General features: G+C 37.3%; 2 protein-coding genes across 3 annotated transcripts in view; one reads left to right on the forward strand and one right to left on the reverse strand.

The window, feature by feature from the left end:
* Positions 1–6,043, reverse strand: part of CWC27 (CWC27 spliceosome-associated protein homolog (S. cerevisiae)) — a 280,660-nt gene extending 274,617 nt beyond the window's left edge. For both annotated transcript variants that reach the window (XM_011966763.1, XM_011966762.1), the window contains exons 1-2: positions 5,773–6,043; positions 196–292 (exon numbers count right to left, since the gene is read on the reverse strand). In XM_011966763.1, the coding sequence (XP_011822153.1) occupies positions 196–292; positions 5,773–5,814 (139 nt within the window). In that variant the 5' untranslated portion in view covers positions 5,815–6,043. The remainder of the gene's footprint in view (positions 1–195; positions 293–5,772) is intronic.
* A 240-nt stretch (positions 6,044–6,283) lies between these two features.
* The window catches only part of SREK1IP1 (SREK1-interacting protein 1), a 50,765-nt gene continuing 32,173 nt past the window's right edge, over positions 6,284–24,875 (forward strand). The window contains exons 1-2 of the mRNA XM_011966764.1: positions 6,284–6,448; positions 20,498–20,545. Coding sequence (XP_011822154.1) covers positions 6,436–6,448; positions 20,498–20,545 — 61 coding nt within the window. The 5' untranslated portion in view covers positions 6,284–6,435. The remainder of the gene's footprint in view (positions 6,449–20,497; positions 20,546–24,875) is intronic.

Below are 24,875 nucleotides of genomic sequence, written 5' to 3' on the forward strand. Positions count from 1 at the left end.
TTTATTTTGGGTAGTTTTTATCTCTTATCTCCACTTCCTGACACCCAGTTCAATACCATATCCTCATAGCAACACCTGTCACTCATGACCACTATTTAACACTAGTCTTCAATGTTTGTGAAGAAGACACTGCAGTTTGTTTTTAAATTGACAAAAATTTCTCTGGTAGAATAAAAGTCGTAAGTTATAATTTACCTTCCAAACAAAGTTGGATAAAATTTCTGCAAGCTTTAGGAGCTTCTTTGGACCACAACTCTATGTCAATATCTCCAGCTGTAGTTTTCAATAAAACCTGTAGAAAGAATATTACATTTTATTAAATTATTATTTTGCTTAATAATCAGTTGAATGACTATTTGACTTGTAGCAATCACTAGTGAGTTTTCAATTTTAAAAGAAATATTAAAAATTGTGTTTGGCTTTTGTTGATATACTCAACAAAATGTCAAATATTCACTACAACTCATTGTACATTTAGATCTTTCAAAATACCATTTCAGAAAAAGTTTGGGATTTAAGAAAAAAAAGCATATATCTTTTTTAATCACAGAAAAAACTTCATTCATTTAAAAAATGGTAATACCTAAAGTGAGAAGTTCACTTGAGGCTAGGAGTTCAAGAATAGCTTTGGCAACACAGAGACCCTGTCTTTAAAAAAATTTGTTTTAATTAGCCAGGCATGGTGGTGTTCCATGTTATTTGGGAGGCTGAGGTGGGAGGATCACTTGAGCCTGGGAATTTGAAGTAATAGTGAGCTATGATCATGCCACTATATTCCAGCCTGGATGACAGGGCAAGACCCTGTCTCAAAACAAAACAAGACAAAACCCCAATAATGCAAATTTGTTATAATCGAGTCTCCCATTGCATCAACTCCAATAAAACTGTATAGCAAATTAAGAAATTAAAGAATAATGAACCCATTAAGTTGTGATATTACAATACAATTTTATAATTGCCCTTTTTAATTACCTTTTACTCTCTCTGCTCATTTAACATCATGCTATTCCTAATTTACAAAGGAACATTCTTAATCTAACTCTGGTTTGTAATTTACTAAAATATTGTCTTAAAATCACCTTCTATAGTAAATAGAATCCTTTGATAGCCTTTCCACCAGCTCATAACAGCAGATACTCCTTGGTAGAACCAGAAACTTTCCAACAACTAAAACCCTCCCTGCTGGGCTCCCAGGAAACAGTTTATAATTGTCTTATTTGTAACCACAAATAACCAAAAAGCATGTTAGGCTCTAAATTTGAACATTGTGGCACAGCTGGAAACCAATTTCTCCAGTATTACTTCTTTTTTTTTCTCCCCTCATATACCAAAGTAATCAGTGTCAATAATTTGTCATCATCACAATCTTTTAGAATGCTCTTGCAAGTAAAGGGTATGCAATGTAACTGTTCAAATACATGAGCCTGTTTCTCATGGAAAGTCAGTATCATCGATATTAAGTCACATTTCACCACTCCAAAAAGAAACCCTGTATCTATTAGCAATCACTCCCTATTTACCCCTACTCCTACTCTCTGGCAACTATTAATCTACTTTCTGTCTATGTAGATTTCCCTATTAAACATTTCATATAAATGGAATCATACAATATGTGGCCTTTTGTGTCTGGCTTCTTTTACTTAGCATAATGTTGCTTTCAAATTACATAGGGCTTTAAGTTCTACACATCTAGTTTTTAAATGTCTTGAAAATCACAATGACTTTATACTCTTACTGGTAAATATTTCAAGACACAATATATATTTAAGGCAAAGTTCACCATTAAAAATAATAAATAGAAATCCATATTTACAATGGTCTTCATAATAATTTCTGATTTTTTTGACAGATTTCCCATGCTGAGGTATCAGCTCTATCATGTTCTTATGATTTGCTTGTTTATATTATTAATATTATTTTCAATAAGAAATTTGTGACGGCTGGGTTAGTTAATCTAAATACTATGGTCTATAAATCTATTTGGCTAGTCATTATGAAAAATTACATCACAACGCCAAAAAAGTGCCCTTTTTTTTTGAGACAGAGTCTCACCCTGTTGCGCAGGCTGGAATGTAATGACGCAATCTCGACTCACTGCAACCTCTGCCTTCCAGGTTCAAGCAATTCTCCTGCCTCAGCTTCCCGAGTGGCTGGGATTACAGGCGCGTGCCACCACGCCCAGCTATTTTTTTGTATCTTTAGTAGAGATGGGGTTTCACCATGTTGGCCAGGCTGGTCTCGAACTCCTGATCTCATGATCCGCCCGCCTCGGCTTCCCAAAGTGCTGGGATTACAGGCATGAACCACTGCGCCTGGACTTTTTTTTTTCTTTTTTTTTTTGAGACGGAGTCTTGCTCTGTCTCCCAGGCCGGAGTGTAGAGGCGCGACCTCGGTTCACTGCAACCTCCACCTCCCTGGTTCAAGCAATTCCCCTGCCTTAGCCTCCTGAGTAGCTGGGATTATCGGCGCACACCATCATGCCTGGCTAATTTTTTTGCATTTTTTTAGTAGAGACAGGGTTTCACCCTGTTGGCCAGACTGGTCTCAAACTCCTGACCTCAGGCAATCTGCCTCAGTCTCCTAAAGTGCTGGGATTACAGGCATGAGCCACTGCGCCTGGCTATCATCTTTTTATATATATTAAATAATGCATTTAAACAAACGAAAAAAAATACAAATATATATAGATTTTCTCCCCACAGCTCATGGATGGTTTTGCACATCCACTGAAGTACGCACTTACTGGTTTAGAAACCACTGCTCTAACGAACATACTAATTACATCATCCCCCCCTCCACAGGCTCTGGAATCAGGATGCCCAAATTCAAATACTAACCCTTCCGCTTACTAGCTTTGTTACCTTGTGCACACTATCTGACATCTCTGTCACTTAATTTCCTAATCTAAAAACAGGGATAATGATATCTTTTAGGATTTCTGTGAGGACAAAATGAGCTATAATACATAGACTGCTTAGAAAAGCATATGATAAATAATAAGTGCTCAAAAAATGATGGTCATTATTACGTGGTTTTTTTTTTTTTTTGGCTAAAGGCAACTTACACCTAGTAAAAAGAATGCATATATAATCAAGCCACCTTGCTCACCAGGGTTTCTTAATCTTTTCATTAATAAGCTACTGAATTAGTAAAGAAGGTATATGGCTCCTTCCTCCTCTGGCCATACATTCTCTTCGGCCATCACTACTTTGTAGGCCTCCTTGGCTCTTTCTCTTAAAATTCCCAATTAATACTTTGATAATATCATGTTTCTTATAAATATATATGCAAATATACTTATAAAGCCATTTTGATTTTCAATACATTTAAAAACTAAGTGTGTACAACAATAAGACAGACCCCTATCATTTGAAAGCAACATTATGCTAAGTGAAGACGCCAGACACAATTTAGAATAAGTGATCATAATATGTGGAAATTTCATCTTCAGGGAATTACCTCTTATGCTTAAAAAATTTCTATCAAGTACTATATTTCTTTGCCTCATCTTCAGGGGCTAGGGTTACAGCAAAACACAGAACATTTATGGACAACCAGGGACCAAGTACTGGTATCATTATCAATTACTTCCCAAGCTGATACTAAGCTCTTTGAAGGGAGGAATTTTGTCCCATTTACTCTGAATGTCTCTGTACCCTTTCAGTACCTAATGTACCATTAGATAGTAAAGGCAATAAACATTCATTGAACAGACTTATTACATTTGCTTCAAATTCTTCACACACCAAATTTTTGTCCACACTCTCAACCTTACAGAACTTAGAAGCTTTAATATCTTTGATGAGCCTTATGGTGGAAAAAGTCCCAAGTTGTTTCTGGATGAAAACTTGGGCCCTTGTGTTATCATTCAGCCCATTTCTGTTCAGAAGACAGTATTTATCATATTTTGTAGTTAAACATTTATTTGCATGATTATTCAGTCAATGTATACTTCACTCAATTAACTCATGATAACTCAGACAATGTGGGTTTTTTTGTTTCCGTTGTATCCCTAAAACCTAGCATAGAGCCTGGCAATTGATTTGCTCAATCATTATTTGTTGAATGAATAATCTATTCAGGAATATATCCTTGTTAAAGCTTTTCATCTATGTGACCATGTCAAATCTTCCTTTACAACAAAGCAATTAAGTCTGTCCTTGACCAGCAGCAGTGTAACCTCAAACTCACTGATGCTTAATACTCCTCAAAAAACTAAGAAAAATATAGTATTAATTCATCCATCCATTCGTTTATTCAATACATAACTGAACTCCTTCTATCATGTATCAAGTACTGTTCTAGATGCTTGTCTCTGCCCTGATGTTCCTTGCATTCTATAGGGGGAAGGTAGGAGGAAGGATACAGTAATACTAAATAATTAATAAATACCATGGAAAAAAACTAAAAAAGTTAAGGGGGCCAGAGAATGCTGGGATGCAAGGCACGATTGAAGTTTGCTATTTCATAGAAAGTAGGTAAGAAAGGACTCTTTGCTAAGGTCAACACTTGATTAAACAGAGGAACAGCAAGTGTGAACGCCCTGTCTGGCAGTATGGTAAATCTATTCAATCCCTACCAGTATTTATTAACTGGGGGTGATACTGCCCTCAAGAAACATTTGGAAATAGGAGGAGGTAGGTATTTTGGGTTTTCACACTGATATTAAATAAGATAGGTGAGGGGTGGGATGGACCCAGTAACCTACAATGCCCAGGAGAAGTTCAAAGAATTGAAAGAATTGAGCTGCCCAAAATACCCATTAAATTTTTGCTGGGAATTACAGCATTTTTGGTTTTGCTTTTAAATTGCTCTCATTATATTATCAAATGTCAATGAATAAAAGACTGCATAAATTATTTATGATGCAATCATGTAACAAACAGGATGGTATGTTGTGTAAATTTAGCTTATCTTAATTCAACTATATACTTTAAATCTCATTTTCTCCAATATGCTGATTCATCAAATTTCATATGAGATAGGCTAGGTCTCAATTTAAGAATTCAGGTGACACTTATTCCACAACGGACTCTTCAACACAAACACCTTGGATGGGAATTGGCATACATTAGCCATCAAATCAATTAGAGAAACCTTTCCCCACTCTAATGTGGTAACAGTCCCCATTTCCCACTTTCTCTGACTGACAGTCATCTCAGGTTTTAAAATCAGCTCAAAAGATACCTTTTCCATGAGGTTTTTCCTAACTTTCCCAGTTGTTCACTACTCAGTACCGCCATAGCAACCTGGTCTCTTCTCCACAAGCACGCTTATCAGACATACAGGCTTTTGTTTACCTGTCTCACAAACTAAACTATAAGCTCTTCCGGGAAAACAACTACCTTACCCATCCATCTTTGTATCTCCGGCGCCTAGTACAGTGCTCAGTGCCTAGCAGGCGTTCAATTAATGATTGCAGAAGAAATGGAGAATGAATGACCTCAAAGTTAAGCAAAGAATATATCAAACTCAGAAATGTACGTTTAAAAACCTAAGACTCTAGAAATCGGTTGCATGAGCTGGGTTAAAGCAGAAAATAGGACCGGAATGCTGGTAGGTAGAGAAATCTCCACCTGACTTTTTCAAGTACGTCCTGAAAAGTATAAACTTCAGTGTTTCGATGCAACATTGTCCACAAGCAGGCGTAAAGACAACACTTATTGTGGTCTCTTCCTACCACGAGATCCCGAAACCCGTCCCCCACCCCAAATTCGGGAAATCTCACTTTGGAGATCCCAGGATCCCAAGTTCCCTAGATAAGGCTCTCACCTTCCCATTCGTGGGAGGCTCCTGGATGTAGATGTTGCTCATCCTGGTCAGTACAAAGGACTCTGCTCCTTATGAGAGATTAGAGCGGACGGCCGGTCACTAAAGCTGTCCGCCTAGGAGTACACTCTTTCTTAAGTCGAGTGGTGCAGGAAAGCTTCAGTTTGTCAATATCACGCAAGACGGGGACACCAAACACTACCCTTGCCCAAAGGAGCCCCTCACGGACGCCGCCATGTTGTTACCGGACCCGAGCACCGCTAACCCTGAGAAGGGTTATTCCAGTGTACTCCAGGGAACGAGAGAAGTCTGTAAAGTTATTATAGCTTAATATAATTTGTATTACAATATTAGAAGGGACACTTCATAAGTCTTGGCTGTGTTTACACTACTCGCATGTGCAGATCAAACTGAACCCCCCCAAAAAAACTATCAGTAATGGTTCGGACCATGTGTCTTCTGCAATATCACTCGTCCGGAAACTGCATCCGCGTCTACTGGTTCTGCTGCCGCTAGAAACGTACAGGGCCTTCCCCACCGTAGCGAAGGTGCTGCTGCGCTGGGGGAAGGAAAACGGCGCTTTGGCTGTGCCTTGTTCTCGCAGCTGGCGGGAAGCAAGCGCCACTTCGAAAGCCGGAGGCTCAAGTGACCCCTGTTACCACCGTCATGGCAGTCCCAGGTAAGGAGCAATTACAGGGCCTCTGCGTCCGAGATCCGAAGGGAGCGCAAGGGAGGGTAGGGTAGGGTGCGGGGTGTGGTGATCAGCGCCCATGGGGATTTAGGCGGAGGCCTTAAAATTCACAGGTTTGTTTTGTTTACATGAAAAAGTTTACACTCCAAAGATACACTGTGAAGGAAAGAAAGTAACTGTCTTCCTCCAGGATCCAAGCCCCAGCTGCATGGGATTACAGGGAAAGTGTATTGTGGAAGGGAGGGAGGAGGGGGAGACTGTAACTGTGGGCCTAAGGGGGCGAGCAGCCAAGAAAAACTACCTTAACTGTGGTATGGCTTAAAACTAAAATTTGAAGTGGGAACACTTGGCCGACCCAGGTAACCAGAGGCGTCGTCTGTCCTAGAAGTCGCTAGGACCCACCGGGTGTCCGGGTTCTACTCCTAGCTCTTCCTGTTGTATGTAGCTGCTCCGTGGCGATAGATTGGTCGTTTTGTGCTTCTGGGCCTCAGTTTCCTTATAAAAAGAAGGAGCTTTGTTGAATTATATATAAGATTTATTCTAATTCTCAAATTCTGTGTCCAGAAGTTACTGACCTAAAAACGGTGAACTCTGCAGAATAATTACTTAAAAGATTTTCTCTCCTCAACTACCAGCTTACTTGGAAGTTCTAGTAGCTGAGAGCATCTCCTCAAACCAGCTTTGCCACTGCAGAACAGTGGTTGCAGGAGACATTTTCAGAAATATACACTCCTACACCCCACCTCCCAACTTGGAAATTCACAGTGCGCCTTAGTAATAGAAAAGATTCTGAGAATTACTATGGTTCAGAGCCCTAACTTTGTTTAAACCTGCCCTTCCCAGTATTATTTGACCAGATTCTTTGTTCTGTGGCAGCCTTTTTGAACATCTTTCTGCAGATAGCTGCTACTGGAACACTGTGCTTTTGTACTAACTGCAGTTTGCGAAGGAGTACATCTGGAGCTGTGAGAGAGGAAATATATACTCTTTATTAAGCCTACTGTGTATCAGGCACTGGTACTAGGCATTGAAAATACAGTGGTGAGCAAGGTAGACATGGTTACGCTTCACACAGAACTTATAATTTAGCAGTGAAGAGAGAGAAATTTATACAAAGTGGGACAAGTGCCATGACAAGGAAAATACAAGACCTTAGGAAGCACAAAGTAAGGCCACCAGACACTCAGGATGGGCAGAAGGACTTTCCAAAGGATGTAGCACTTAGGAGGTCATCTAAATTGTAGGAGGGGTGGCTTGAAGGGAGAGGATAGTGTAGTTGGAGGAACTGGATACGTAAAGGAAGAGGAAATACGTGAGAAGAGGAAATGAAAGATGTTTTCCATGGACGGAACTCAAATACAAATAGGAGATAAGTGAGAAATTAAGTCGAGAGATAGTAACTGTAGTAAATATTGACTAATATTTATGTGTCAAATATGTCAGATACTGTATCAAACATTGTATTCTATCTCATTTAATATTCATAACTACACTTTGAAATGAGTATTAATATTCCCATTTTACAGATGAAGACACTGAGGGACAAAGAAATCCAGTAATTTGTCTATTATGAGACAGCTGGTAAGCAAGAGGTCAGTCTGGTTCCTCTAGACTGTGCACGTCATTCATTTTGCCATTGTATAGATTAACTTCCAAGGTAGCTTAGAGCTCTTTAAGGACCTGTAGACCATGACAAGAGGTTTGGCGTTATCCTACAAATGATAGGAAGCCATTTAAGGGTTTTAAAGCAGATTCACATTTTGGAAAGATAATTCTGGCTAGAAAGTAGATTGGAGACAAAGTTTACCAGTTAGGAGTAATTCTGGTGAGTTATGATAATGTGTGGCTAAGATGTGGTCTCAACAGGTAAGGACAGAAGCGGATAAATTGAAGATACATTTTTGATGGTAGAATCACTAGGAGTTGATGATTGATTCAATGTGGGTAGGTAAAAGAGGAAATGAGGTTTACCTGGGTTTTACTGTTAAGCAGTTGGGTGGGGCTATTTACTGATATGACAACACCTCACAAGGGGCAGGGGTTAAGGGGATGATGACATCCAATTTGGGGCTTGTTGTGTTGAGGTTAGTCAGACATAGGAATACAAATAGTTAATAGTAAGAGATATAATTTGTAGCTTAGGAAAGAAGTCAAAGACAATGATTTGGGTGTTATCCACACACATAATAGGAGGTAAGGCTATGGGAGTGGAGCACTCTGCTTAGATGGTGTGTAGAATGTGAACGGAAGGTCTGTGGCTGAAGCCTGGTCAATATCTAAGAGGCCAGCCGCGAAAGATAAACCTACACGGTAGATTGCCTAGGCATCCTGATAGGCCAAATCAGCTCTGGTGATCTTTGTACCACACAGCTGCGCTCAAAGTTGACCTGTTGTCATAACTGCTCATTTCATTACTTGAGCAAGCCTTTTGGGCACCTGTGTGATATGGGCACTCTGGAGGAAACAGTGCCATAGTCTGTGCACTCATAAAACTTTAAGCAGTATATGAAAATGTGCTACTTAAGAAAGGGGACAAAAGTGATTTTTTAAACCCTTATTAAAATTCTCTTAAACTTAGACCAGTGTTATAGATATGTTAACCTTCTTTCAATTCAAAATAATGCTTCAAAGTATAATAATGTAAAATTGTGCTATTAAGCTAGACGATAAGGTATAGATAAACTGTTTAAACCTAGCAAAAATTGAGATAATAGGTGTGACAGTGCTGTAAAAGTACAATGCAAGTGTCATTAGAAAATACAGATACAGAAAATCATAAGATAATTTCTTGGATGATCGATCCAGACAGGGTATTAAAGGAAAATAAGACTAATCTAAACCTTTCAAGGTGATCATGAAGGAGGACAAGTATTATGTTATGCTCTTTAATTTTAGGTTTAATGGATTCAGTTTAGCATTTCTTGGGGTGGTCCTGCTAGTGATTATGACAAGGTATGATTATAAAGTAACAAGGCTGCTTTCTGCAAACCACACATAAAAATCAGCCTTGTCTGTTTTATGATCATGTGCTTCACCTGTGTTTTCATAGCATTGTGTATAAGCTTATACCATTATGTAGGTAATACAATGAAATGTAGGCATTTAGGAAAATCTTACTCTTAGTCATTATTATAGAAATAATATTTGATCACAGGTTTCAGTGAAATTTACTTTCTTTGAAAAACTGCTTTTCCTGTTCACAGTTGTTGAAATTACCTCCAACATTCATGTCAGTGATTCACCACTCTCCATGAAGAGTTGAACTGGCACAAGTGGCAATGTATGTTACTGATGTAGTTGGCACAAAACTGTTTTCTTGTTATCTCCTTCACTGAAGCCTATAGCCAAGGTAGGGAGTTTTTCTATGGCCAAGTTAACATTTCAGTCTGGCACATCACAGTGAATAAGATTTTTAAAACACATTATGATAGTATCTTAGTAATAGAACAATTCTAAATTACATCCAATTGCTCTTTATTCCTAAACTAGACTATAGGTAATTTCTTTTCTCTCTAGTCTATATTGCACATTGCTGCTAAAATAATTTTCCCAAATCATATATCTGATCCTGCCATTGCTGGGAGGCATGAACTTAGTTCTTCACCCCATCTGTGAATTTTGTAATTCTCTTCAAGCCACTTAACCTTTTGGAGATTCAGTTTTTGTGTCTCTATAATAGAGTTGAAGGCTAAGGTTTCTTAAGTTTCTAACGTGTTAAAATGCCAAATCTCCCCATCTCTCTCTGCAAGAATGAAGTGCACACTCCCGAGCCTGACTAAATCACTGTTTCTACTCTTTCCTTCCACCACTCCCCTCATGCATTCTATAATCCTGCAAAAATCTGATTTGGCCAATTATTCTGTGAACCTCTCAAGTGCTTTCCTACCTACTGTGAACCTCTCAAGTGCTTTCCTACCTACGAGCCTTTGTTATTACCTCCTATTTTGCCTGTAACTACCTGTGGGAAGCTTTCCTGATCTCTTAGCTGAAACTCTTGCCTGCCACTTTTTCATAGTTACTAAATAGAGCTCTGTGTCTTTTATGGAACCTGGCACATTCTGTCATGGATTACAGCTGTGAGTGCATTACCATAGGTAAACTAGTATAGTGTCGCTTCCCATGGGCTCCATGCAGCCCAAGATGACTGTGAATGCAGCCCAACACAAATTCGTAAACTTTCTTAAAACATTATGGGATTTTTTTGTGTGATTTTTTTTTTTTTTTAAAGCTCATCAGCTATTATTAGTGTATTTCGGTGTATTCTGTAGTTTACACCCTCATAAAACTTTAAGCAATACATGAAAATACTACTTAAGAAAGGGGACAAAAGTGATTTCTAAGCTCTTACTAAAATTCTCTTAAACTTACACCACTGTTAGAGATATGTTAACCTTCTTTCAATTCAAAATGATGCTTCAAAGTATAATAATGTTAAATTGTGCCATTAAGTTGGATGGCAAGACATAAACTGTTTAAACCCAGCAAAAATTGAGATAATAGGTGTGACAGTGCTGAGATAATAGGTGTGACAGCGCTGAGATAATAGGTGTGACAGCACTGAGATAATAGGTGTGACTGCGCTGTAAAAGTACAATGCAAGTGTGGCCCAAAACAGTGTGGCCCAGTGAAGCCAAAAGATTGAATATCCCCATAGGGGCTTGATTCATCCCTATGGCTTCTCTAACATGGAGTTCAAAGTTATACCCATGATAGGTAAATAATGAATAATTAGAGGGTTGATTACTAGAGGGTTGAGTACTATTTCTGCTGCTCAGCAGCAGATTTCTGCTCAGCAGCAGAAATAGTACTAAACAGATTAAACTAATACAGTCTTCATTCTGTTTCATTAGGTAATTAAATTTCTATCTCTTAAACAAATTTCTCTGTCTCTTCTTTTTTTATTTTTTATTTTTTTGGGACGGAGTGTTGCTCTGTCACCCAGGCTGGAGTGCAGTGGTGCTATCTTGGCTCACTGCAGCCTCTGCCTCGCGGGTTCAAGTGATTCTCTTGCCTCAGCCTCCTGAGTAACTGGGACTGCAGGCACATGCCACCATACCCAGGTAATTTTTGTAGAAACAGGTTTTACCGTGTTAGCCAGGATGGTCTAGATCTCCTGACCCTGTGATCTGCCCACCTCAGCCTCCCAAAGTGCTGGGATTACAGGCATGAGCCAACGCACCCAGCCTCTCTGTCTCTTCTTACACCGTTTTTCTTCACGGATTAGTTGTACTTTATGAGGCATGTAGACTAAAGAATTTTATATGTTTCATATCAATATAAAACTCGTATCAGTAGTTTAAACAGCTCTTTGGTTGGTTTACTGTTTCTCCCTTTGGAGTCAAATGATTATGAAGGCATTTTTTAAATTTTAATTTAATTTATTTATTTATATATTTATTTGGAGACAGAGTCTCGCTCTGTCACCCAGCTGGAGTGTAGTGACACAATCTCAGCTCACTGCAACCTCCGCCTCCTGAGTTCAAGTGATTCTTATGCCTCAGCCTCCTGAGCAGCTGGGATTATAGGCGTCCACCACCATGCCTGGCTAAGTTTTGAAATTTTAGTAAAGATGGAGTTTCACCATGTTGCCCAGGTTTGTCTTGAACTCCTGGCCTCAAGTGATCTACCTACTTCAGCCTCCCAAAGTGCTGGGATTACAGTTGTGAGCCACCACACCTGGCCTATGAACGCATTTTTAATGGGCTATTAAGACGTCTGCTATTTCAGAATACTTGCATTGAGAAACTCATTTAGCTTGTTTTTTAAATTATCTTATTAATTAATGAAGTATTAATGTTTTAGTAAAAAATGTCTAATTTCTACTGATTTTTCTACTTTGACTTTGGTACAATATTTGGAGTCCCAAAGAAAGGAGTGTATCTATGAATTTTTAATATAAATGGTATAAAAGTAAAATACTTGGAATTTTACTTTGCATCAACTTAAGCAGAACATATGTATTATATAAATAGATATTACCACTTATAAAATATGGCTGCAGTTTGAATTTTAAAAGCAGAAGAAACTGAAATTGTCTTTATAGGTCCCCAGATTGTAACTAAAACCGTAATGGAGTAACCAAATGTAAAACTTGTTACCAAACAAAATTAATCTAATTGACTCTAATCCAATTAAAAATGAAAAGAATGGATCCTGTGACAGAAGTAATTGCAATTTCTAATTAGTACTAAAAATCTTAGTTACTTAAGCTGTATATGTTTAAATTTAAGCGATTGTAAAAAATATTTTAATGAAAATGTCTGGCTTCCCTAAATTCCAAAATATAATATTAAGTTCTAAGCATCATTGTTAAAGTTCCCAGTGACTAAGTTGTTGACTTCGGAAAGATAGGTGTTGTAAAATTTCAAGGAAATAAATTAAAATCAAATATGAGATTCCTTTGGTGACCACTGACGAATCTCAAGCAACTGTTGAGGACTCCATCTTTCTCTCAATTTTTCTCAGTCCTTTTATTTTTGCCCCTTCTTTTTGGTTTTCTCAGTATTTTCTGTTTCTTCATTGCCTACTGTTAACTTTAAAATTTTTTTTCTTTTGTGCTAACTACTAAGATATAATTTACATGTTTTAAAAACAGCACAGATCACAAATGTTCAGCTTGAAGAATTTTGACAAATAAATTGAGTGTGTGTGTATATGCACACGCGTATTTCTTAGCTGGCAACTGGAGTCCAGAAAAGTTGCCAGTTCCCAACTTCTGAAGTACAGTCATGCACCACAAAATGATGTTTTGGTTAATAACTGACTGCATATACAATGTTGGTCCCATAAGATTATAATACTCTTATTTTTACTGTATCTTTTCAATGTTCAGGTATATTTAGATACACAAGTACTCACCATTGTGTTACAACTGCCTGCAGTATCAATACAGTGACTTAGGAGCAATAGGCTATACCATAGAGCCTAGGTGTATATAGGCTATATCACCCAGGTTTATGTACACTGTGACATTGCCACAAGGACAAAATTTCTGTGTTGTGCCTCACAACACATTTCTCAGAATGTATCCGTGTCATTAAATGAAACATGACTGTACTTTCTTAAGCTAATAACCTCAAATCAATAAGTATTTGTTGAGCACCTCTTAGCAACTCTACATCATGGTAAGCACTGAGTTGTATTCAAAATTATGTGGCTACTTTAAGTTACTGAAAGATAAAGGACCAGCCCAATTACCTGATTCCTCCCACCACCACCCAAGTTGTTTAACAGAATACTAGATTCAGAGTAAGCCCTTAATATTTAGCAAGTATAAGAATGAAGACCTCTAAAATTTGTTCCTGACATCATGAGTTGATAAAATTTTATAGAAAGTCTGCAGTGTAGCCTCTCTGAAGAATTTACAAATGCAATCATTGTCTTTTGTCAGATAATATTTACTTGACAATTACTTTTCTTAGTGTTACAGTTTTGTTTAGGGGAGATTTCCAGATTGGTTTTTGAAAGGGTAATTTGATCACCTTTCACATTTTAAAGGTGCCAAAAGGTATATAGTGACATGTCTCTTAACTCTTTCTCCGTCTGGACTTAGTTTTCTTTCTTCAAGTGACCAATGTATATCCTTACAGAGGTACGTCTAATATCTTCTGTAAGAATTAAAGAAAGAGGTAAGAAACATGAAAAGATGGCTTGCCAGTCATGACAGATTTATTTAGAGAAGACAAACCTGAGAGGCGCCTTCTGGCCGAGTTAGGTGAGAGGCACACTTGCTTACAAACTAAAAGTTCTTAAAGATTCAGGGTGGGAGAGTTTATCAGAGGCTTGGACTGCTTCTCTGTCTCTTCCTTGTGCTTATCTGTGAGGGAGAGTCGTGTGTCAGTTCCCATACATCTTTCTGCAGCTGCAGGCATATCCCCCAAGTCTGCTTTTATCTTTTCTATCCTAGTGCACCTGAAGGGGAAGGAATGTGCTTATTAAGGCCCACTATTTTACCGGGGCCCATTGTATGAGGGTGAAGTTTGGCAGTTGCTCAAGAGACTTCCCCTCCAACTCCCTTTGGGCCTGAGCTATCTTATCTGTATTTTATTGTCTGCTCTTTCTGGCTGCTTATAATTAGAAGAGAAGTAATTTCCTTGAAATGCATGAGGCTAGAAAGGGAGCTGGAATTTAAAGTGGTGGTGTTTGTCTGAGAAGACAGTGCTCCTACTCTATCACCTTTTTTTAATACAAATGGCAACACGCCATTAACACTGTTATGCACCTTGCTTTTTTTCTTTTTACAATATATGTTAGCGATCATAACATCATTAAATAAAGACCATCCCCATTATTTCATACCATAATTGATTTAGCCAGTTCCGTATTGACATTTAAATTATTTCCACTCTGTCCCTATTACAAACAATGCTATAGTGAATAACATTCTACATAAGTCAGTATGCATTTGTGCAAATAAATTGGGAGAACTAATTCCCAAATGTGAGACTATTGTATCAGAGAGGTATATACGCTTGTAATTCTGACAGGTTTTATCAGCTTGCTTTCCATAAGCGATAGTATTAATTTATGCTCCTGCCAGCAATGTATGAGAGGATGCCCCCCTACACTTCCTTCAACCTTTTCAATCTTTGCAATTCTGATAAGTGAAAATGGAATACTAGTATAGTTTTTAGTGTACATTTTACCTGTTGTTTTAAATAGGACTGAGCATATCTCCACATGTTTCAGAGTCATTTCTATTTCCGTTTCTGTGAACATCCTTTGCCCATTTTTTTCCTATTGGTTACTGGTCTTTTTCTTAATGATTCGCTGAGATGTATGCATAGGGATAATTGCCCTTTTTTGGTCCTGTGAGGTGCAAATATTTTTTCTCAAGTTTCTATGTGTCTTTTGAGTTTGCTTTTGGTGGTTTTTGCCATTCAGTTTTTTCTTCCAATGTCAAATTTTTATGTTTTTATATAATGCCTTTTGGATTGCAGGTTATGATTAGAAAGGAAAATTTTGAGATGGGCACACTGTATTACTCTGGACAGCCTTAGCAAACTTCCAAAAGGAATGGAGCCAAGAACTGCACAGGAGCCCAAGGCAGGGAAGTAGGTAACTTAGCTGAGTAAGGGCCTCACAGTATAGCCCTGCTATAGTCAGTTTGACATGGATTTTGAGTGCCATTATATCAGCCAGGGTCCTTATTCCAAACAATAGAAACTGACTAGTTAAGTAGAAAAGGAAAGATATCAGGTAGCTCACTGAATCTAGGCAAAGCCTGCATAATAAGGGTCAGAAAATAGAAATGACCCAGGGAACCCATATCCAAGATCCTGCACAAGCCCAGACCTGGTTAGGGCTGCTACTGCCAGTGACATCAGTGCCCCTGGAAACTGGATCCTGACAACAGAATGAATTAACTGTCCCCACTTCATTGTGTTACTTGTCTCAGATCTACTAAGTCAGTTGCCTCAGATTCAAACTCTTGGGTAGAAGCATTCAGTTGCCCAATCATGAAAATTAAAGACTAATGAAGCTGAAATAATAATTTAACTAAAGACTGGTGAGGAACTAGCTGATATAAAGTACTTTATTTAGAATTCTGGTTATATTTCCCTGTCATGTAAAAGTTTCAACTTTAGGAAACAAGATGACCTGCCAAGAAAAAGTTTCTAAAACTATGGGATACTTGAATGATGAGTTTTATCAGTGCCTTTTGTCATGAGTTCAATTCTAATGCATGCTGAGATAAGATTATTTCAGATCTGTCTATTAGAACATTTTTATTCTGTTGTAGTAATAGTAATGATGCATTTAGCATAATTTTATTCAATTGTTTTAGCATCTACAGTTTCTGTGGAAATAGATTTAACACTGACTCCAGTTCTCTGAGCTTTTTTTCAACATGCAGTTGTTTTCATAATGAAAGACCCTCAGATTATATTATTCATCTGATTTTATTCCAGTCAATACTGCTACAATGTAACATATTTGTTTTTAACTATGACAGGGTTTACGGGAAACAATGGGATTAGAGCACAATGCACAAAAGCTTCAATGACACATTAAAAAAAGATAGGAACCAACACGGTGAAACCCCATCTCTACTAAAAATACAAAAATTAGCCGAGTGTGGTAGCAATCCCAGCTACTCAGGAGGCTGAGGCACGAGAATCAATTAAACCCGGGAGGCGGAGGTTGCAGTTTGCTGAGATCACTCCACTGCACTCCAGCCTGGGCGATACAGCAAGACTCGGTCTCAAAAAAAAAGGCGGGGGGGGCCGGGAGTGGTGGCTCACGACTGTAATCCCAGCACTTTGGGAGGCCAAGGCAGGCGGATTACAAGGTCAGGAGATCAAGACTATTCTGGGTAACACGGTGAAACCCCATTTCTACTAAAAAAAAAAATACAGAAAAATTAGCTGGGCATGGTGGCGGGCACCTGTAGTCCCAGCTACTCAGGAGGCTGAGGCAGGAGAATGGTGTAAACCCGGGAGGCTGAGCTTGCAGTGAGCCGAGATCACGCCACTGCACTCCAGCCTGGGCAACAGAGCGAGACTCTGTCTCAAAAAAAAAAAAAGATAGGAATCTCATAGAAACAGTAGCACAGTTTTACACATGTTAATTGGTTAAAAAATGCATAAATATTACAATAAATATGACACTTTACCTTTTAAAAGACCTGGAGTTTGCTGTGCAAGTGAACTTCAGAAGAGTTGCAGTTTATGAGTTATGAAGTGGCAGTAAGAGGGCAATAAGAAATCCATAAAAAGTTGTAACGCCAGATGTGAATGGATGTTCTCAACATTTTTGGTGAACTGAGGTCACTAGAAATGTTTTGAGATATATGTGCTTGTGTATTTTGTATACTCCTGTGTGGTTCAGATCAGCTAGATGCAATGTTCTGCATTTACTTAGTGTTTTATGTGGATGAAAGTCACATTATGCTCAAATGTTTCCCTAATGTATCAATTACATTAGAACAATATTTGCATTTTTAAAACAAGTATTATAGTAGAAGAGACTGTACTTTTACTAGAATAATTAGAGACAGGGTCTCCCTCTGTCAGCTAGGCTGGAGTGCAGTGGTGCAGTCATAGCTCACTATAACCGTGAATTCCTGGGCTCAAGTGATCCTCCTACCTTAGCCGCCCAGGTAGCTAAGACTAAAAGCACATGCCATGATCAGCTAATTAAAAAAAAAATTGTAGAGATGTGGTCTCGTTATGTTGCCCAGGCTGGCCCCAAATTTCTGGCCTCAAGGAATCTTCTCAAACTGCTGGGATTACAGGCATAAGCCATGATGCCCCACCTCAATAATGTATACTTTAAAACAATATTAAAATTTAAGGGGAAAATAACTAATTTTTAACTTCATAACACCAAAGAAATAGTTTTAAAATTATGTTTATTTTTAAATTAACACTTTTGTGTTTGGACTGTATGTATTTAAATATTTAGTTAGGATTATTTCTCCATTTCAAGGGTTTGGAAATTATATGCCCTTTACCAAGAAAATGGAATAATACCTGTAATCCCAGCACTTTGGGAGGCCGAGGTGGGCAGATCACGATGTCAGGAGATCAAGACCATCCTGGCTAACATGGTGAAACCCCATCTCTACTAAAAATACAAAACATTAGCCGGGCGTGGTGGCGGGCACCTGTAGTGACAGCTACTCAGGAGACTGAGGTAGGAGAATGGCGTGAACCCAGGAGGTGGAGCTTGCAGTGAGCCCAGGTTGCGTGCCACTGCACTCTAGCCTGGGCGACAGAGCAGGACTCCGTCTGAAAAAAAAAAAAAAAAAAACAACAGAAAATGACATAATACTATACTGGGGCTTTCATTGGTTGATTGAAGCCACTATTGGAGGATAAAATTAGTTTTAACTATATATGCATACAATGGAATATTATTCAGCCATAAAAGGGAATAAAACTCTAATACACGCTATAATATGGATGAACTTTGAAAACATTCTGCTAAGTAAAATAATCCAGGCCCCAAAGACAAGTATCGTATGATTTCCCTATGTATGAAGAACCTAGAAGAGACAAACTCATAGAGACAGAAAGTAGAATAGAGATTACTAGGGGTTAGAGGGAAGGGGGAATAGTCAGTTGTTTAATGAATACAGTTAGTGTTTGGGATGATGAAAGAGTTTTAGAAATGAATAGTGATGATGGTTGTACAGCATTGTGAATGTACTTAATACACCTAAATTGTATACTTTAAAATGGTTAAGATGGTAAATTGTATGTTGTTTATATTTTATCACAATAAAAAGAAATCAGTTTTAATTTGTCTCTGGTATTTATATCTTCAACATTGCCTGCATGTGCTACTAATTATACAGGATTACTGTATTTGTAAATATTTATCAGAACTGGATGGATATATGACTAGTTTTTCTCTTGTCAAAATTTGAGTATTGAATTTAGGTATTTCTTATAATACCTAGCAATTACAGTAAGTCTTCTGGAATTTCACCAATTCCTATAAGAAATTAGATTTTTTTTCTTCTAATGGAAAACAGGAAAATATTTGTTACCCTTAATGTCCATATATATATATATGTAAAAAAGTAAATGTCCGTGTGTATATATATATATATATAATAATAAGTAAATTATTTTACATTTGAGGGACAGGCCAGAGTACCCTGGAATTTCTTCCTCAGTGCTGTAGAATTCCTGGAATGTTTAAATTCTTAACTATTTACTAGATTTTTTTTTTAACTTTCTTTTGTTTTTCAAATTTTATTTTAGATACAGTGGATACTTGTGCAGGTTTGTTACCTGGATATATTGCATAATGGTGAGGTTTGGGGTACAAATGATCCCATCACCCAGGTACTGAGCATAGTACCCAACAATTTTTCAACCCTTGTCCTCCCTCCCCTCCCATTGGTCCCCAGTATCTGTTATTGTCATCTTCATGTCTGAGTCCCCAGTGTTTCAGCTCCCACTTATAAATGAGAACATGTGGTATTTGGTTTTCTGTTCCTGTGTTAATTCTTAACTTAGGATAATGGTCCATGTTGCTGCAAAGGATGTAATTTTGTTCTTTTAAATGGTTGCATAGTATTCCATAGTGTATATGTACTACATTTTCTTTAATCCACCATTGATGGGCACCTCAGTTGATTCCATGTCTTTGCTATTGTAAATAATGCTGCAATGAAGATGTGAGTGCATGTTTCTTTTTGGTGAAATGATTTTTTTTTTTTTTTTTTTTTGGATATATACGCAGTAATGGAATTGCTGGGTCGAATGATAGTTCTGTTTTAAGTTCTTTAAGAAATCTCCAAACTGCTTTCCACAGTGACTGAACTAATTTACATTCCCACCAACAGTCTATAAGCATTACCTTTTCTCCACAGCCTCACCAATATCTGTTGTTTTTTGACTTTTTAATAATAGCTATTCTGACTGGTGTGAAATGGTATCTCGTTGTGGTTTTCATTTGCATTTCTCTATGATTAGTGATGTGGAGCATTTTTTATGTTTATTGGCCATGTGTGTTTGTCTTATTTTATTATATTGAATTAGAAAAAAATCTTAATGATTTGAGTAAATTGGCCTTTGTGTTGATTTATAAGAGTCATATAATTGAGTAGGTCATTAAGCTGGGTTAGAGATGATTTTTTTGTTGTTGCTGTTTCTTAAATAAATAAATTCTGTTGGGTGCAGTGGCTCTTACCTACAATCCCAGCACCTTGAGAGGCCAGAGGAGGATCGCTTGAGGCCAGAAGTTTGAGATCAGCCTGGGCAACAAAGCACAACCTCATCTTTACAAAAAAAAAAAAAAAAAAAAATTTTAAGTTAGCCAGGTGTGGTGGCACATGCCTGTAGTCTCAGCTGCTTGGGAGACTAAGGTAGGAGGCTCACCTGAGCTGGGAGCTGGAGGCTTGTAGTGAACTGTGATCCTGTCAGTGTACTCTAGCCTTGGTGACAGAGTGAGACCTTGTCTCAACAGAAAAAAAAGAAATTCTACAACAAATGGTTTTTCTTAGCTTTTTTCATACAATAAAGTTTTTAAGTTTTTGCATTTTTTTTTTACTTCCTAAAATTCTATCCAATTGTATTTCAGGTTGCAACAAGGACAGTGTCAGAGCAGGCTGTAAAAAATGTGGCTACCGTAAGTATTCTAAAAGACGACATGTTTTGCATTATTCATACTGGAATCATGGCCTCTTTGGGCAATATAACATAGCATCCTGATTTCAGGGGCCCAGTTGCATAATCCTTTAGCCCTAAGCTAACATGTAGTTGTTACAGAAATTCCTCTGTTAGCACTAAATATTCACTTTTCTTCCCTGCTTTAGACCCAGTAACAGGTAGCTATGTATCTGATGACTAGCAAAAGTAGCATGAAGATACAGGTGGTTAGTAGTAGATTAAGGAGTTTGGAGAAAGTATATTTTTTAAAAACTATATACATACTTATTCTTTTCCTCCTTTCCACATACTAAGAGAAAAGGTGGAGGCAATGCAAACTATTTATGAAGATTTTTTGTGTTTATTACATTTAAAGATTTAATTGATCTCAGAATTTCTGCTCATGAGCAAAAACTTGATTTAAACAATTATTAATCTCCATTATGATTAACTGAATGAAAAGGGAAACTTAAGTATGTATAATTATATAATATAAATTTGTAATTTTATACTCTAAGTAAATATTCTTTAGTTAAATGTAGCAATGCCTAAAGCTTTAGTAACAGCTATGGCAACAACATTTGCTATTTTCTGAGTTGTTTGCAGACCATGCAAATTAGCCTGGATTGTTAATACACTGCAGTTCATTGAAGAGTTATTATGTTTTACCAACTAAGAGTGATTTGACAAAAAGATGTTCATGCAAGAACATGTGATAAGAGTACTCAGCATAAATCTCCATCAGAAGGGCACATTAAAAGCATGCTGAGAGAACAAGTCACATACTTCCAAGCAAAAGCTAAAACTGGCTCAAGGGAAGCTTGCTCAAGTAGCAAAATTGCATATATAATTATATATATATATCACTCATATAAATGAAAACTGAAGAATGTATTTGCATGCAAGAAATGAGTGCAATGAAATCTTTTCTATTTTTTAATTTGTTTATATTTATTTCCGCTTTGTTTACTTTGTTTCAACCATTGCTAACTTAAGCTTTGTTTACTTTCTTTTGATCATTGCCAACTTACCTGCCTCATTTCTTTATTCAAGAATTAAGAACCTACAAATGCTTCATTTACTTCAAAATCTGGAAAGGATTTCCCAGTCTATCTACAAATATCAGTCTCTACACTTGGACTTCTTTTAACCTGAGACTTTGAGGAAAGCAATTAAATTCATTTTCTGGAAATAGAATATTTGTTGATGTCGTCTCCTCATTGTTATTTAAGACAACAATGCAAGTATCTGCAATAATTAGAATTCTTTAGGAGAAGCCAAGCCAGCAAATAGTTTTGTCAATATTTCCACATTTAGTTATTTTTGCTTTATTATTTAGATCTTTGATTTTAGTGATTTAGTCATTAAACAATTTCTGATTTGTCTCCTGTGGAAAAATTTAGTAATATTTCCCTTCTGTGTTAAATTTACATCTCTACAGCTCTTAAATCTCTGCAGCTATTAAAGAGGAAGGTCTTCTCAATTTACAAGTCTTTCTAATATAAATTGCTTTTACAAATTAGCTTATCTTTTATTTCGGGGCCAAAATTTTTGTATAGAGGTAAGGGAAAGATCAAGAAGATGATTCGTAATATTTTTAATGCACAAAAGTTTGGGTATTTTTCAGTTGTTTACAAAAAAATATGCTCTCTCTTTTGTTGCAAAAATAGTTATTCAGATTGTACAATTTAAAGAATCTCAATACTTGATAGAAAAAGATCTTATTCTCAGTATGTGTCAATAGTGAATTTATCATTTTTAAAGTTTCAAGTTAAGTTTGAATGTATTATTAAATAACATGGGTCTCTCTGTGGCAGAATTTCCTTAGCAAAATTAGCTTAAAAGAAATTCACAGAAAAAAAGTTATTTCAATAATGAGTTTTTATTAGAATTTCTTTTTAAATTGGTAACTTCAGAATATTTAAAAACTACAAGGACAGTAGGCCTTGGGATTATTTATGAGATAAATGTCTCAAATAATTATGATAGTTCTCAGAAAGTATGATTAAAAGATTAGTAGACCCATTGGTTGATCATAGCAGCAGGAAATAGAAACAAATACGTAAATACCTTTAACATTTACATAAATATAAATTCATCACTTTTTTATTGCCTGTTTGTATGTCTGTTTATTGGTGTTCAGTCTTGTGTGTATAAACCACATCTGAAATGCATTTTCTATTTTTTATAGTTTGCTTCTTCAAAGGTAGGCAATGCCTTTTACAAGTCTGACTCTTTTATATACCCCTGTTCATCCTCATTGCAGACAAACGAATCTGACTCAAAGTTACTATTTCTCTGGGTTGTTACCCACCACTCCCCCACCACCCCATAGAGTAGTCAGGCAATGCTTGAGTGTAACAACCACACATTCATGCATATTAGCATTTTTTATTTGTCCTTAGTCAACTTCCTCTCCTGCTTCCCGCAGTGACTTTCCCAAACTGGTACCTGTCTGAAAACATTCATCATTCACTGTCCTGTCCTACTCAAACTCCCTACATAAGGAGGCAATCCTGTCTTCTAATTTACAAACAAAATTGAGATTATCAGGCTGGATCTCCTACTTTCTATCACTACCTGAAAACAACTGTATCTATTCTCATCTAGTTTCTTCCAAACTTCAGAGGTATCCTTGTCATACCTCTTAAAGGAACTTGCTTAATCTTTCCTTATCTTCAGTATCTCAACCACAGCCTGATAATCTTATTAAAATTTCAGAGATAAAACAGTTGCAGATGATAACAAGGACCATAGTGTGGCCGTGGAATCTAGAATGTCAGGGAACCCAGAAAAGCTATCCGACAACCTACGCTGTCCATTCAAGCTCGTGGCAGGGCTTGGGGTAAAGAGCTAGAGTATGAGCCACATTCAAAAAAATTCAATGAATGGGGCTATTAACCTGCAGCAGGCAGCTGAGTGGACAGTTAAGGATTACTACTTGGAAACAATATTGAGAAGCCTGGAGAATACTAATAATACTGAGGTAAAGGATAATTAACTATAGAGAAATGCCCTCAAGGAAGAGCCAAATATCCCTTAAGTGTAGTGGCAATATTATGTGAGCACATAGGGCAGTTACATGTTTAAGAATCTATTGAAAAAGACTAGGAAAGGGGCAATGATCAGCTAGGTCAGTGGGGAAATAAAACATAAATATGAGGATAAGATTTCCAAGGAAGGTGGCCAGGTACAGTGGCCCATGCCTGTAATCCTAGCTCTTTGAGAGACTGAGGCAGGCAGATTGCTTGAGCCCAGGAGTTTGAAACCAGCCTGGGCAACATGGTGAAACCCCATCTCTACAAAAAACAAACAAACCAACTAGCCAGGCATAGTGGCGTGCACCTGTAGTTTCAGCTACTTGAGAGGCTAAGGTGGGAGGCTGGCTTGAGCCCAGGATGCAGAGGTTGTAGTGAGCTAAGATTGTGCCACTGCACTCCTGCCTGGGCAACAGAGCCAGACCCTCTCTCAAAGAAAAAAAAAAAAAAAAGACTTCAAGAAAGAATATATGACTACAGAAGAGGCCAGCATTTTTAGGGGAGGAACCAAAATGTTAGGGATGTGGAAGCTTGGTGGAATGAACTGGGTTTAGGAATTTAAAAGCTTATGAAATAGCTGTGTGTTCTTAAATCTGAGGATTTTATATAGCGCTAAAGCCTGGTTAAGTTAGTAGCTGTTAGCATAGTCTATATATTCTGTAAGCCCAGAAGTAGACATTTGGGTACCCTATTTATAAAACAAAAGGGGTTTGTGTGTGTGTGTGTGTACATTGACAGATTTTTATCTGCAGTCAAAACGAAACTGGAGGTTGTTTTTTTGTTTGTTTTTTGTTTTTTTCTTTTTTATTACTTGGCATTTGCTAATATAGCTACTCCTGGAGGGAGGAAAGGGGAGAATATGCTTTTCCTTGTATTAGTGAAATAAATAGTTATAACCTGGTACCGTGTACTAAATACCTATTTGGTACTAGTCTCTGTGCTAACTGCATGAAAGATATTATTTTATTCTTAAAATAACTCTGTAGAGTAGGTTTCATGATCTCCAGTTTTATGAACATTCAAGACAAATGGTTCTGGCACCAGATTACTTAGGTTCAAACCTCTGTTGGCACTTACTAGCTATGTGATATTAAGCAAATTGCTTGATCACTGTGTTTCAGTTTCCTGTCTGTAAAGTAAGATCATTATAGTACCTGATCCCGTAGAGTTGTTGTGTAGATTAAATGAGTTCATGCAAGTATTTGGATCAATGACTGGCTTCACTAAATCCTCAATAATTGTTGTTATTTTTGTTATTGTTACAAATCAGAA

Source organism: Mandrillus leucophaeus, unplaced genomic scaffold (genome assembly GCF_000951045.1).
Source record: "Mandrillus leucophaeus isolate KB7577 unplaced genomic scaffold, Mleu.le_1.0 Scaffold771, whole genome shotgun sequence".
NCBI lineage: Eukaryota > Metazoa > Chordata > Mammalia > Primates > Cercopithecidae > Mandrillus > Mandrillus leucophaeus.